The 14,493-nt window shown below is 39.2% G+C and overlaps 2 protein-coding genes and 1 non-coding gene across 3 annotated transcripts in view; all 3 read left to right on the top strand.

Moving 5' to 3' along the window:
• mapk8ip3 (mitogen-activated protein kinase 8 interacting protein 3) overlaps positions 1-14,493 on the top strand; it is a gene marked incomplete in the record, with an annotated part of 1,049,817 nt that overhangs the window by 876,093 nt on the left and 159,231 nt on the right.
• On the top strand, positions 1,873-14,417 carry slc6a16a (solute carrier family 6 member 16a). The gene is made up of 12 exons (XM_017428094.3): positions 1,873-2,084; positions 7,939-8,164; positions 8,323-8,480; positions 9,053-9,179; positions 9,263-9,438; positions 9,848-9,958; positions 10,088-10,329; positions 10,474-10,654; positions 11,913-12,114; positions 12,318-12,477; positions 12,601-12,763; positions 13,020-14,417. The coding sequence occupies exons 1-12, from the start codon at positions 2,082-2,084 to the stop codon at positions 13,338-13,340; spliced, it is 2,070 nt and encodes a 689-aa protein (XP_017283583.1). The 5' UTR covers positions 1,873-2,081; the 3' UTR covers positions 13,341-14,417.
• Positions 6,544-6,617, top strand: trnat-agu. Its single transcript has one exon. It is a non-coding gene; the product is annotated as a tRNA-Thr (tRNA).

The following is a 14,493-nucleotide window of genomic DNA, read 5'->3' on the forward strand; positions in this document are numbered from 1 at the left end:
TGAATCTGTGTCTCTTTACACTTCTAAGAAACTTCTGATGAAACTTCCAAGAAAAGTCAACTCAAAAAATAGTTTAAATTTTATGTTGTTTAAAAAATTTGGGACTGTAGCAAAACTGAAAAAGAAAGATAATTCACAACGTGTGCCCAATTATCCTGCCAAAAGCTGCTAATTGAAATGCTTTATGCAAATAAAGATCAGAATGAAAATGAGTGGTTTTGGTATTTCAACCCTTCATTATCTTTGACCCATTTTGGCAGAATGCCCAGGAGAATATATTAAAGCCGTGGGAAAATATATCAAAACCACACCCACACCTCTAATTGCTTTTTAAAACAACACTCCTCCCAGACAATTGTGTCATTCGTTTTAGCCTGGTTACTAAAAAGGTGGCTGTTTTGATAACCAGTGGCCATCAGGTGTTTAGAACTTCTATCTGTCCCACCTACAATCAACATTTCTGTGGGTTGATTGGTTGATTCAAACATCATTCGTTCAACAATACCCATATGAGAATGTGCTTTTTAAGAAGTCATAAAATACAAGTAAATCTTAGCTGTTTCTAATGAAAAAGTTGTCAATTACCAATCAGTGTACAATCAGTGCTCCTTAGTGGACTCGCTGCTCCTCCTCATGGAAAGAGCCACTGAGGTGGTTTGGACATCTGGTAAAGACGTCCTCTTGATACCTGTAAGTGTTTTGGACATGTTCCACCAAGTGGACACCTCAAGGTAGACCTTGGACTTCCTGAAAAGGTCATGTGTCACATTTGGTTTGGGAAAGTCCCCCTGGATGAGTCTAGCATGGGTTAAAACACGGACAAATGGGCGCTAGTCCCAGGAGCCTCTAATCAACGGGGGGCCCTCACATTAGCATTGAAATAAACTTTAAATTAACACTTGAAATGTCTGGACTTTCAAATGTATAAACAGTTGTTGGGCTTTTTAACTTGAGAACCATTGAGGTTCATTGTTAATCTGATCAGCTCGTGCTTCCAAGATTATTTCACACCAATTCACACCTTGATACGAGTGACTCAAACGTTTCACATGCAAACCAAGTTAACAAGGGCCCTGACGACCCTCAGGAGGGAGAGGGGTGACGGTGATCTGCGTGTGAATTCAATGACTCACAAGATCTAACAGTTTATATGGGTGGAAAATTTTGTTGCTTTTATTTGTTTAAAACAAAAAAATGCCTTTTAGTACTATATCCACCAGATGCAAAATTTTTAAATAAAAGTTTAACTTAAACATATTCTAATCTATGATTTTTTTTCTTCAATAATAATTAATGATTTATTTACAATTCAGTTAAATCATGAAATAGAATATTTGTATGTGACTCCAGTAAACGATACATAAAAGCAGAAGGTATACACAGTAAGTGCACGAGTATAAAGTAGTACCCACTGAGTACGAACCATTAATAGGAGGTGAAGATATCAAGTGTTTAACCTGCACTGCCATATAGTTTACAGTATGACACTGTTCTGCATTGTACACAAACAATCAACAATATTTTTAGGTTATATAATCAACTGAAAGTCAGCTGCATGGATACAACGTGGCAAAGTGTAACTATTAAATGATACATGGGCTTGCCATAGTTTTACATACATTTACTACTGGCTGTTTGTTCTATCTAAGCTCCAGTTTCTGTAAGTTTGCTCAGTAAGATGCAGATAAATCGAGCTTTAGGCGATATCAGGAGCTGTAGCATGCAGTGTAGAAGAGAGAAGCTGTAGCTTTCAGTCATGTGTCGCCCTGCCCCACTGTCCCCCTGTTTTTAGGGAAGGGTAGTTCAGCCCCCTCGGTCTCCTCATTGGCTCAGCTGCTCTCCTTCGTGTCTTCTTGCGGTTCAGACGACAGTTTGTTCCAGCTCAAGTACAAAAAAAAAAAAAAAAGTAGACTGAAGCTGTCAGAACTGCCAGGTGGAGCAACTTTTACTCTATTAAATACTCTCCTGGTAAAAAACTACAAAGATAGAGAGGAAAGGTTTGGTGTTGTGAGGAGACGAGCAGCGAGAGCAACACCAGCAGCAGGACTCCTGGAAACTCTACTCCTGTGGGACTCTCACACATGGTATGTCCACAACACAGCCTTGTTTTGCCTTTGCTCTGTATTAATGTGGCTTTAAAGTCCTCACTCTGCACGCCCCTGCAAAACTCATCCACTTGCTTTTCTTTGTAAGTAAAATTAAAAGCATTGCTTGTATAATTTACTGTTATTTGACTAATCTGAGTGCTGTTAGATTGTGGTTTCCCTAATTTCAGATCATTTTCCTGCACATGCACTAGAGTTTTTTCCACATTCAGCAGCAGACCTTTTTTACAGAATGCAAGTCAAATGCAGGAGTTATGTTACTTTTTACATCCTTTGCAGCATAAATCAACCTAAATATTAATCCTCTGCTCAAGTTTTTTTATTCCTCTAGATTTAGTTCCTATGTTAAAATAACTGATCCATATGCACTGATTGGATGTGGATATGATGAACACTCTCAAGTGAAACCTAACACTTTGATATTTATTATTTTAAATTAGATTTAATGCAGCCCTGTGTGGTAAATGTTTCTCTTTTTTCCAGTGTGTATCAGCGCACACTGTATGTATGGTATTTTTCCATGAGCCATTGGAATATTTGAATGTGTTCATGACTGACAGCTGAATTATGCAACATTCAGCACCTGAAGGTACTATGTACATAAAATATACAGTCCATAATGTTCCCATGTAGTTAGAGTCTTGCTCCTTATCTCATTTCCTTAAAGAGAGTGGGAAAAAATGAGTTTTACACTTCAGTTCTGCTGTATTACATCATTATATACTGATTAAACTGTGTTTTTTTATTCCGCAGCATCTTAAAGGCAGAGTTCCTTGTTAGCTTCCTTGTAGGTTTTTTTTTCTGCAGTCCAGGAATGGAGCTTTCTATATTTTGACCTTGTACACGTGTTGACAGCCAGTCACTTGTGTGTTTTCACAGCCAACTTATCTCAGAACTGCAGCAGATTTTTTTTTATTTTTGTTGTGCAACTGATTGCAACTACTGACAAAGCAAATCAAGGTTCCCCCCCTCCCCCCTTCCCCTCTGTTTTATTGACATTGCAGATTAGTTAGTAGTTGACTTAAAAGAAAGTTAAACACATAGCCAAGAAGCTGATGGCCTGATAAGTCCGACTGTTTATTCCTGGCCCAAGAGGGGATGCTGGATGTTACAAGTTAGCAGAGAAACTCAAACTGAGGGGGGAAAAAGCCTCTTATTTCTCTTTAAACATGAAGCTGACCTGCAGACTTGTTTGTGTAAACAGGCAGCTTTTATTCTGACCGCTTGTGGAGGATTGGCATATCTGCAAACCTTTATGTTAACATATTAAACCAGACAGAATACTTCAGAAGTAATTATATGCTATTAGAAAAACAACTGGGAATTTGTTGTTTTGTTATGAGCTCCAAGGACTCAAACAAGGTACAGCAGTTACCCCAAAGTGGAAGTTTTTAGGTAAAAGTACACAAAGTCTCCCACAAAAAGAGCAGAATAACAAGGCTTTTGTGTTGTTGTTGTACGCTGAAAGCATATGAGAACAAAGTATAATTATGAAACAATAAATGAACATTTTAGCTTTTATTTCTAGGTATTTACATCTGGATTTATTATAAAACTGAATTGATGGTGTAACAAAACGACCAGTCTTTAGTTGAGCAGAAGTACTTTCTGAGAGTTTCATTATAATCCTTCCACAGGCTTGTGAGCGTTTTTATGAACAGACACCAGTAGTTAACCAAAGTTTTAAGCAAAGATCTTGCGCCGTGGGTGGCACTCAGAGCATGTGTTGGGGATGACTCTCAGCTACTACCATACCAGATTGTAGCTCAATATCTGTACTGTTGACTGAGTTTTAGCCGGTTTTTGTGCTGCTAAGGCTGATTATTTGTAAATAAGGCTGGGTTCAAACGTCAATCAGTCAAGAGTTTTATTAAAATTCATCCAGTGGGTCATGAGATATTTTCCTAACAGACAGACAAACAAACAATCACTCACACAGATACATGATCATCAGCCTTTCATGGCCGTGGGCAATAATTAAGATTTGTTAAGGTAGATGTTGTTTAGTTGTAAATCCCTAATTTGCCTGAACTGAATCCAGCCTGCAATCTAATAATCTAATAAAATAATTCTTTAAGAAGCTCTTTCAGGCTTTCACTGAAGCCTCCTTTTAGTTTCTTGCTTTAATCTCATCAGCGAGTCAAACTGTGGGGTTTAAGTCTGGAGACTTTAAACTTGCCGGTCTAAAACCCTCCTCCTCTTCCTCCTGATGAAGGTTGTTACTGGTTATCTGTTATCTGTGCGGCAGTCAGAAACACCCAACGGCTACAGGAAAGATTAAAGTTTCGCTCACTTAATAAATGAGCGGTTTCACTGAAAAATGTTATATTTTCTACCTTCTTAGTGATCTAAACATAAACACCTGGAAATGACAGCTGAAGCTTTTTTTTTTTTTTTTTGCGTACAGCAAAACTGTTCCAGTAGTTTTGGAGGTGGTTGTATGTGTTTCCCTGATGGACTTCATTCTTCATAATATTTGTGTTTACTGTGTAAATTGTGGACAATATTAGGCATCAGTTTGGTAAATTAATGTACAAAGTTGCTTTTCTTGTCAGTAATTTTCTGTGCCTGTGATGACTCCAGTCTAACATTTTTAAACTCACAGTCAGGTTTTTTCTTTAAAAAGAAAAAAAAGAAAACATGTGTGCCTCTATAAATAGAAAAGTAAAGTTCACTAATTTTAGATCGGCAGGTTGGACCACTACGGACAGAATGGTGGTTGCTTGTTTTCCAGCTACACCCACAGATACCTCGAAGTGAACAACAGCAAAATTATACAGCTTCTCTGTGGGAGCGCTTTGTGTGTGTGTGTGTGTGTGTGTGGGCTGTTGAAATGCACCCATGGGGCAAGAAGATAATTTAAGATTAGAGAAAGCAAGAAAGATAAATACAATGTAGTTCTGTTTGCAACACAGTTTCAGAACTGCAGGAAGAAAAGCTGTCTGGAAGACTTCTTTTTAAAGGAAAAAAGGGATTTTTAAATTTTAAAATCATGTAAATTGTAATGTAAAACCATTGCTAAGGTGCACCACCCACAGCGTGAACCAATGCAAACCCAACACCTCCCAGCTGATTCACTCCCACTCTTCACCGCGTGGCTGCTGCTCACGTTACTTTCACTCCTCTCCACACTTCTGCTTGCATATTTTCCTTCCATTCTCACTCTCCTCTGCTGTCGTATTTCTGTAAGTCTGTGCACTATGTGGCCGCGTGGCCGGAGCAGCCATGTGCGTTTGTTTTCCCTGGCTCGTGCACCTCTTGTAGTTTTCCATTCTCACTAGCTGTTACCAACAAGGGCACATTCAAACGATCCTGATCCCTTTAAATCTCCGAGCCAGCTCGGCTCGTGTCGAGCAATTTTGGATCTGGCCCACCCTCCTGAGCTGACTTTTCAGTGGTGACATTCAGCTGCTGAGACAAGCTGCTGCTTGTGAGATTCTTGATGTTTTATTTCTGAAACATGAAACACGATTTTGCCATTTGAGCCTGTCTTCAGCTTAAATCCAGTCAGTTTTAGATGCTGTGTTTATGGTTTTCTCTTTCAGGAGGACTGTGTTCTTTTGACAGAACCTGGTATAATTTTCTTTTAGTGACTTTGTTGCCATTTTTGTGGGGACCATTGAGAAACTTACCCCACTCCCCTCCTTTCTTTACACAAATTATACTCAGTAACCCTTGAAAAGAACCTTCAGTTCCCACCTAGATAGGTCACATTCACACACACAGGGAACAGAGCTCAGACTAGCACTCCACAAACGGATAGAAAACATTTTTGTTTGGCAGTTTTAAAGCCTTACATTTTTCTCATGATCAGATTGATTGGAGATACATTTTATTTCCACAGGGCCACGATGAAGTTGCTAAAGCAACTTAGGAGCCACACACTGAATTGGGAAAAATACAGTTTCAGGTCTTTTTCCTTTTAGATAAAATGCTGTTTTTTATGCTGCACAATACTGCAAAATCAGCACACATAATGTCAAGACTGCAAAGAACTGCTTGGACTGCAACAAATCATAGGCCAAGCCAGTTGACCTCCACTGTCCCTGATGCCCACACCTGAATTAGTTGATAGTAACCAAGACGCTAAAACACATGAAGCGTGTCGTAAGTCAGTTTACTTCAAGTTGTTATGTTTTCATTTCAGACACTTCACTTAGGGGCAATAAGAACTGTCCAAGGGCTGCTTCTGGCCCTCGAGCCGTGATTTTAGTCAGCCTCATCATAATATTAATCAAACTCTCATTTTTTTCCTGTTTTCAAATGCATGTGGGCTTAGTTTTTTTTGAATTGCTGAATTTTGTTTCCCTTGGTAGAATCTTGTCCTCTTAAGAGATAAGTCTTATCACAGTGCTTTGACTTTCTATCTTTGTAACGCTTGCGTTTAACAATGGAATATCAAATGTGTACCTTTGAGACAATGCTTAACGTAAGGCAAGGTGCTGTGGCTTAGTTGGTCAAAGCGCCTGTCTAGTAAACAGGAAATCCTGGGTTCAAATCCCAGCAGTGCCTAGTAAAAGAGCTGAGAAGACAATGCTAGACTGTAAACGTGAACATCCAAAAATTAAGCTTCTGTTACCCCTGCAGCTTCTTGAAACAACTGGCAAACTGCTGCTGCAGATCCCTTCATAACAAGTCAACTTTCATAAGTATTTGTTGTGGTAACTGTTTGCCTTTTCTTATATTGTCAAACAAATATCAGATTCCTTTTCTTTCTTGTGCATTGCTGCTCCTTTTAGATTACACACCTTCTTACAGGAAGTTTGCATAATCGCTTAGGGTTTGTCACATCAACTGTATGACATCTCTTTCTTTTCTTTATTTCAGCTTTTTAAACAGTTTTCCTCTGCATTTGCTAATGTTTTAGAGATTTGTTAAAAAGACACCCGAACAGTCCCATAATCACAGTTCACAGATGATTTGACTCTTATCTATCGTTTATGTGCTGTGACACCATTATTTCAAAGAAGTCCCCATCTATAGGCTCACTGACACAGTCAAATATTAGTTTTGGATGGAAAGGCTACTCTTTTTTCATCCTGGCACGTATTCCATGTAAGTCAAATATGTACAGTCTGTTTGTGATTGTGGACTTTGATCTAGAAGTTATCTGAAAATCCCTTTTTAAACAAACCATCTGCTCCTGGGCTGAATCTGCCGGTATGATCAGCCCGGCACAAGCTGAAGATGGTGTGATTCTTTACAGTGGACTGATCTGATTCATTTTAAATGAGCTGGAGATCCTTATATATTTATGACAACATCATAGCATCAATCGTAATTTTTCGAAAGCCTTAGAGAGTTATTTAGACCACGGCTTGAAGACACACCTCATCTGCAAGGAGGATGGCAGAGAAAAGATGGCAGAAGTTTGAATAAAACTTAAAGGATCTTAAGATGTAGGGGAACCAGTAAACAGAAAAAAAAATGAAACTCTCAGGAAGTAATTATTGGATGTACACCACTGATGAACTTTTGGAGTCAACCTGTTTCAAGATAACCACCACAGATAATCAATCTTATGAAGCACATACTATAAACAGCCATAACGCTGTCGATTTTATAGCTTTTGAGCTAAAACGTGGTGTGAGAATAGCTGAGCGTCATCCCCAACAAATACTTTAAGCTTAACGGGTTGTGTAAGATCTTTGTTTAAAACTTTGGCATTAACCAATGCTGTCAGTTCTGTCTGTGCATTAGCAGTAAGTTAGTGTTTAGGTGTATGGGGAATATTTGACTCTGACATTACTCACCATGTGCTAAAAGGCAGCATCAGTACAACATATTTCATTTAATCTGGACGGTACAGTGCTAACCTTTCTTTTGTGACCAGATGGAGAAGCCTGCGCTGGACTCAAACGAGGAGAGGTCCTGGTTGGAAGAGGGTCAGTCTGAAACTCAGCTCTCAGCCGTGCCCGGTTCGGACAGAGCCGAGCCGGACGGCGGAGATCGGCCCGCGTGGGATTCTAAGATCCAGTATGTGTTGGCTCAGGTTGGCTTCAGTGTGGGATTAGGGAATGTGTGGAGGTTTCCATACCTTTGCCACCAAAACGGAGGAGGTGAGTGTCTTTACAGAAAGATTTTAAACACAAGAACCTTCTTTTTTTTTTCTTACAAGTGAAAAAAGCTACAATGACTGCATAAAACCAAAGCAAAGTCGGATAAATGGAAAGCAAAAGATAACTTCTAACTCAGATTTTTCCCTCAATCCTTCAAGGAGCCTTCATGCTTCTGTACATTTTTCTGCTGCTGATTGTTGGAGTTCCTCTGTTTTTTATGGAGCTGGCTGCTGGCCAAAGTATTCGACAAGGCAGCATTGGTGTTTGGAAGCACATCTCCCCAAAGCTGGTGGGGATCGGCTACTCCAGCTGCGTGGTGAGCATATTTGGACAAGTCACACTTCGGATTACTTTTTTAAAGCCAAGATAAAGAAGCAGAGAAATCCCCTGTGTGCTCTTTTTTTGTGAGCTGTAACTCACCTCAACTATGACAGGTTGTTGAGTGCAGAAAGATTACTCACAGCTGATAATATCTTCTTTAGCTTTCAAAGATTAGCATTGCAGGATCTAATCGTGAGCAGAATCGATGCCTTCTTTCGCTGTTGAAGGTTTACGCGCACACAGCCCCCTTTTTTGGGCTTTTCTGTAAGCTAACTGTCTTTTGATGACTCACAGCCCTGTGTGTATATTTGGAGATGATACTGACATCATGTCATGCTGTAACTTGAGAGCAGCAGTTTGTTGTGTAACACTTGTCTCTGCAGTACCTTTAATTCTTTACAGCACAGTAGCATTTATTATAGAGACTTGTTATTTGAGCTCTTCATCGATGTGAAAAGTGACCAAGATTACAAAGTTCTCAGTTCTCCCATTCAGATAACTCAAGAAATGCTTTATTTGCGAGTTTGCGTTTTATGTATTTATTGAAAATCTTGTTTTCTTCTTTAGGTTTGTTTTTACGTGGCTCTTTACTACAACGTTATCATTGCATGGAGCCTGTTCTACTTGGGTAATTCCTTTCAGTATCCTCTGCCGTGGCACCAGTGTCCAACTGATGTCACCATCAACGAAACAGGTACCCACAAGAAGCAAATTCAAACATGACGCCTTTTATACACAGGAACAACATCTACAGTGTTGTCTGTCTTTGATGCACAGTGAAGGAGTGTGCGAGTAGCTCCCCCACGCCATATTTCTGGTTTCGGAAAGCTTTAAACATTACAAATTCCATAGACGAAACTGGAGAGTTTAACCCCATCATGACAGGATGTTTGCTGGCTGCTTGGGCCATCGTGTCGCTGGCTATGATCAAGGGCATCAAGTCCTCTGCAAGGGTAAGAGATCCCTGGTCAAAAGGCCCTAAAAAAAAACTGAAAAACTATCAACCAAGACTATTTAAAATTACAAAAACATGGCATGACTGAGGACTTTTGCACAGAAAATGTACAATCCAAACTGTCAGCAAAATATCTCATGTGTCCCACCATGGTAAAAGAATAAAAACTTTTGTTTTTTAGCATTTGCTATGATTATCATGGACTGAATTTAGCTAAACTGCTCCAAACCATGATTTTACCACCACCATGCAGTTGGGTTTTGATCAGCTTTTATGGGTTTTTAACTGCTGAACAGATTTGATAGTTTGTTTTTTAATTTTGTGTCAAATAGCACCGTGTTTTCTGAAGAGTTTTTGCTTTTTTAAGTTTTCTTATACATAAATTATTGTGTTTCTTCTGGTGTTAGGTGATGTACTTTTCCTCGGTGTTTCCCTACGTGGTGCTTTTTATTTTCCTCATCAGAGGGTTGTTGTTGGACGGTGCCATCGACGGAATCACCTACATGTTTTATCCCAAAGTAAGCAAACCAAAGCTGTCAGACTCATGTCCTCTTTTTTATTAAAAAAAAGAGAAACAAAGTGCCAACTTTCCAGACATTTTGTAAAACTGGTGACTCTGTGAGACTTCCTTTTGTTGTATTTTTCAGCTGGAGATCTGGGGTAACGTCCAGGTGTGGCGGCAGGCAGCTACGCAGGTGTTTTTTGCCCTCGGTTTGGGCTACGGCTCCGTCATCGCCTATTCCTCCTACAATCCAGTAAACAACAACTGCCACCGGGATGCGCTGTTGGTTTCCAGCATCAACTTCATGACATCTGTGCTGGCCTCACTGGTGGTTTTTGTTGTGCTTGGTTTTCGTGCCAAGACAATTGCACTAGACTGTGTAGCTGAGTACGTCTTTTTGTTTTTGTGCATGGAGGAACCACTTCCTAAAATAATTTCTTAATTATCAGATCAAATGATGCATTATCTGACTCACCCTTAATCCATGTGTTGAGGAGGTCTTATTATGTTGATTATTTCAATCTCTTGCAGAAATCTTGGTATATTAAATGTTATGGCGTCTAATGGATCCAATCAACACTGGTGGCCCTGGTTCAACTTCACAGATCCAAAGTCTGTGTCTATACCTGAGTACAGACAGTGGTTCAGTGAATATGGCTCCATGGTGGGGCCTAAAATCACTGACTGCAATCTGGAGGAGGAGATGAACAAGGTATTAGGATGAAATAACAAGCTGGTCGTTTGAAAAAAGATGTTTCACAAAAGTTTGAAGCCAGAAACAGCTTTCAGTGTTACTACTGTTAAAAAGGCAGTTAAAGCACATACTTTAAACATATATTACAAACATAAGCATCATCTAACACTTTGAAGAAGATTAAAACTGTTTTAAGGTAAATCAGTTCTGTTAGTTGTATTATCATCCAGCCTCTCATTAATGACCTTACTGACTTTTGATAAAAGAAAAGATATTATAGTTTATTGCAATAAACTCAAGCAAAATTACAGATATTGGACTAAAGTGTTTTGTTAAAAAGAAACTGTAGTTTAAATGTAAATATACTTCTTTTATCTGTGAGTTTAGACAAAGATCTAAAAGTATCATCATTAGTTATCAATCACCGCTAACTAAATACCAATGCTATGCTTACTGCCTCAAAGCATTTATAGTTCCTTATGAATTGTGTTTCTCTACATAATCTGAAAAAAAACAAAGCTGTCATGAATTAAATTCTTTTTTCTGTTTTTTACAAAGCCAGAGTGTTTAGATGTAAATGTCTGCGACTTAAAAAAATCAGCTGAATGAACATCATTCAGTATATATTTTTTGCAGCAGAATAAAGCACTAAATGAGTGGAAAGTTTTAAAGCAAAGAGGTTTTTTGAGGTCAAGAACTGTAGGTGTCTTGCAGGGTAGAAGACAATGAAAGACTAAAAGAAGTCAGAGGACAAAAAAGAACAATTTAATACTGATACTAAATTATATATATGGTATTATATGACAAAATACAAAACAATATTCCTAATTATCCCATTTGGGAGTTTGTTTGGAAGTCAGTGTTGTTCTGATAGCTGCATTGAAAAAGGATCCAAAACTAAATTGCCAATTAGGCAAATTTACACATCTCAAACTTAATCCACCGGTAAGATACATTACATAATAGTAGTGATAGTTTGTAGGCAGTGTGCTTATATTCCCAGAAACCCCTCAGGAATCTGGGAGGTGCTAACATAAAAAAATAATAAAAAAACCATATGGGACATTAGATCTGTAGTCTCCAGGCTGAATGGAAACAAGCTGTGATAGTGAAACAAAAGGTGAAGCTAAAGAAACAAGACAAGGTGTAACAGGTCATGTTATCTTGCTGTGTTTAAGTTATCAAATGATCTATACCCTTAAAGCTGCAGAAGGACTACAGTGTGTATCATGTTGATGTATTCCCACTTTCTCTACCTTTTTTTTTTTTTTTGCAGGGTGTCGAGGGGACGGGCCTGGCTTTCATAGCGTTCACTGAAGTCATGGCCCTCTTCCCAGCCAGCCCCTTCTGGTCCACGCTGTTTTTCCTGATGCTGCTCAACCTGGGCATGAGCACCATGTTTGGGACCATGCAGGGAATCCTGACGCCTCTCATGGACAACTTCAGCCTCTTGGGACGTCATCGGACCCTGCTCACCGGTACTACATAGGGTCGCTTTTTAATGAGACAGCACCAGAGATTATACAATAAATATTCTTTCCTTGTCTATTGTTGGAAATATAAACTAAGACAAAATTGAACATTTGACCTTAACTGCTGGCAAATAAAGTATGTTTAAAAAACACTGAGTTAAATATTGGACACTTAAGGAATAAAATGTACATTTTGATCTGTTTTTCAGTGTTCAGCTGTGCTTTGGGATTTGTGATAGGATTATTGTTCACCCAGCGTTCTGGCAACTACTTTGTGACCATGTTTGACGACTACTCTGCAACCCTACCTTTAGTTATTGTTGTCATTTTTGAAACCATTAGTGTGGCGTGGGTTTATGGCACAGATCGGTAAGTGACAACAAACACCTCCGACAAATTGTCCCAAAATATTATACTTCAGTTTGACTTGTTTGCGCTGTCCTTGCCTCTTAAAAAGATGGATCCTCTGTAAATGTTTCCCAAACTCTGCAGCTTTTTGGATGATATTGAAGTCATGCTGAAGTGGCGCCCTCCAGTGGTGTACAAATACCTGTGGAAATACGTGTGTTTGCTGGCAATGATCGGTCTTCTGGCTGCCAGTTTGTTACGAATGGTTTTCAAATCGCCCACGTACACCGCCTGGAATCAGACCTCAGTAAGATTACATAATACCAGCAAACATTCAAGACGTTTAAAGTCAAAATAACCAGTTATGTTCCACAATTTAATATGAATATTAAAACACTTGTGCGTTTGAAATCTTATCTGTCTAATTTTTTTTTTAATAACTTTTTTTAGCCTCATTGTCCTCTTCTTCACCAGCTCTGTCTCCCTTTTAGTTTGCAAAGTGTGAAAAGACTCAAGCTGCCCACGTTCTGTTCTCTTCATCCTCTGCCTCTTCATCTTCCCAGGCTTCTGAGATGACTCTCAAGTACCCGGGCTGGGCCCTGGCTATGATCGTCCTGCTCATAGTCTTCGCCAGCCTACCAGTGCCTGTCGGCTACGTCCATTCCACGCTGAAGAACCGCGGGGCCCTCAGCGCTCCTCCCCAGGAGGGGCCCGGCCAGGAGGTGCACCGGGAGTTGTACACCAAGTGCAGCTCCACCGATCAAGCCCCCTCCTCGGAGGGAGAGCATTCCCGGATTGTCTTCCTGCCGGTGGGCAACGAACAGTACCAGCTCCTGTCCCAACAGGAAGAGGAGGAAGAGGAGGAGGAAGACACAAGAGTTTGAGCAGGCTAAACTTTGGACCTAAACCAAAAAAAACGATGAGAAAACATCTCAGTGTTATAGCTTTACATTCAGCAAACTCAAATGTTGATAAGCCAGACTTGTTTTATTTATATCACTGGTGGTACATGACCAGTCAACTCCTCTTACATTTATTTTCTGGATCACCTCGATGCTGTTTAGACAGTAAACTACTCAGAAGCAAATGAAAATGAGCTGCTGGATTCAGTGAGTTTATCACCACGTTTGACTTCATGTCAGAATCAGAACTAAATGGTTTGTTGTTGGAAAACGAGGAGTATTTTTTTTTTTTTAGGGAAACACATTTCAATTTGTATTCTACCTGGAGAAGCTGTGACTCGTTTGCACCTTTGTGTGTCTGTGGTGCAAGTGTGTGTGTGTGTGTGTGTTTAGAGCAAAGTCTCACAGCAGAAATACAGTTTATCAGTGTGAAACTGGATCTATTAATTAGGGTTCGTTTTTTCCTGCTAATGGAAACGACTTTAAACACATAAAAGAATACAGTGTCGTCACAGGACTGTTACATCACATTTCATGGCTTAAAACAGTCAGTTTTGAGGTGAAAATATTTGGATAAATGGAGCTACGCACACAGCTTTGGCTGAAATCAAATCTATTTCCATCTCAAGTACAAATATTTTAAAGTAACTTTATATGATGTGTCATTTTGAGGTTTTGTTTTTGCTGTTTCCTACATTACAAAGTAAGTTGCTTGTTTAGGATTAGATATTAAAGGTATTCATTAAATATTCACTGGTTACCAACTGCTCAGTTTCACCTTCTTATCATGAAACACGAAACATATGTCAAAATGACCATTTTCTGCAGATGGACAGGAGCAACAAGTTTCATGATTTTTTTCTGTAAGACCTGGCTGAATGTGGTGAATCAGTTTGGTTTGGAAAGGAAAATATGTGACCGTAAGATGTATTTTTATATTTGTATAATTTTACCTCATAAGACAGCATTAACGTGTTTAAATGTGTGCAAAAAAGTGTCCATTGTAGCAGCATTGAACTGTTTCAGAGTTCAAGGGAAATAAACTTCTACAGGCCATCAGCTTAAATCTGTTTTTTTATGTCTTTCAAGACTTAATGAACATTTTTTATTTGTTTTGCCAATTCTTGTTCCATTA

Source organism: Kryptolebias marmoratus, linkage group LG12 (assembly GCF_001649575.2).
Source record: "Kryptolebias marmoratus isolate JLee-2015 linkage group LG12, ASM164957v2, whole genome shotgun sequence".
Lineage (NCBI taxonomy): Eukaryota > Metazoa > Chordata > Actinopteri > Cyprinodontiformes > Rivulidae > Kryptolebias > Kryptolebias marmoratus.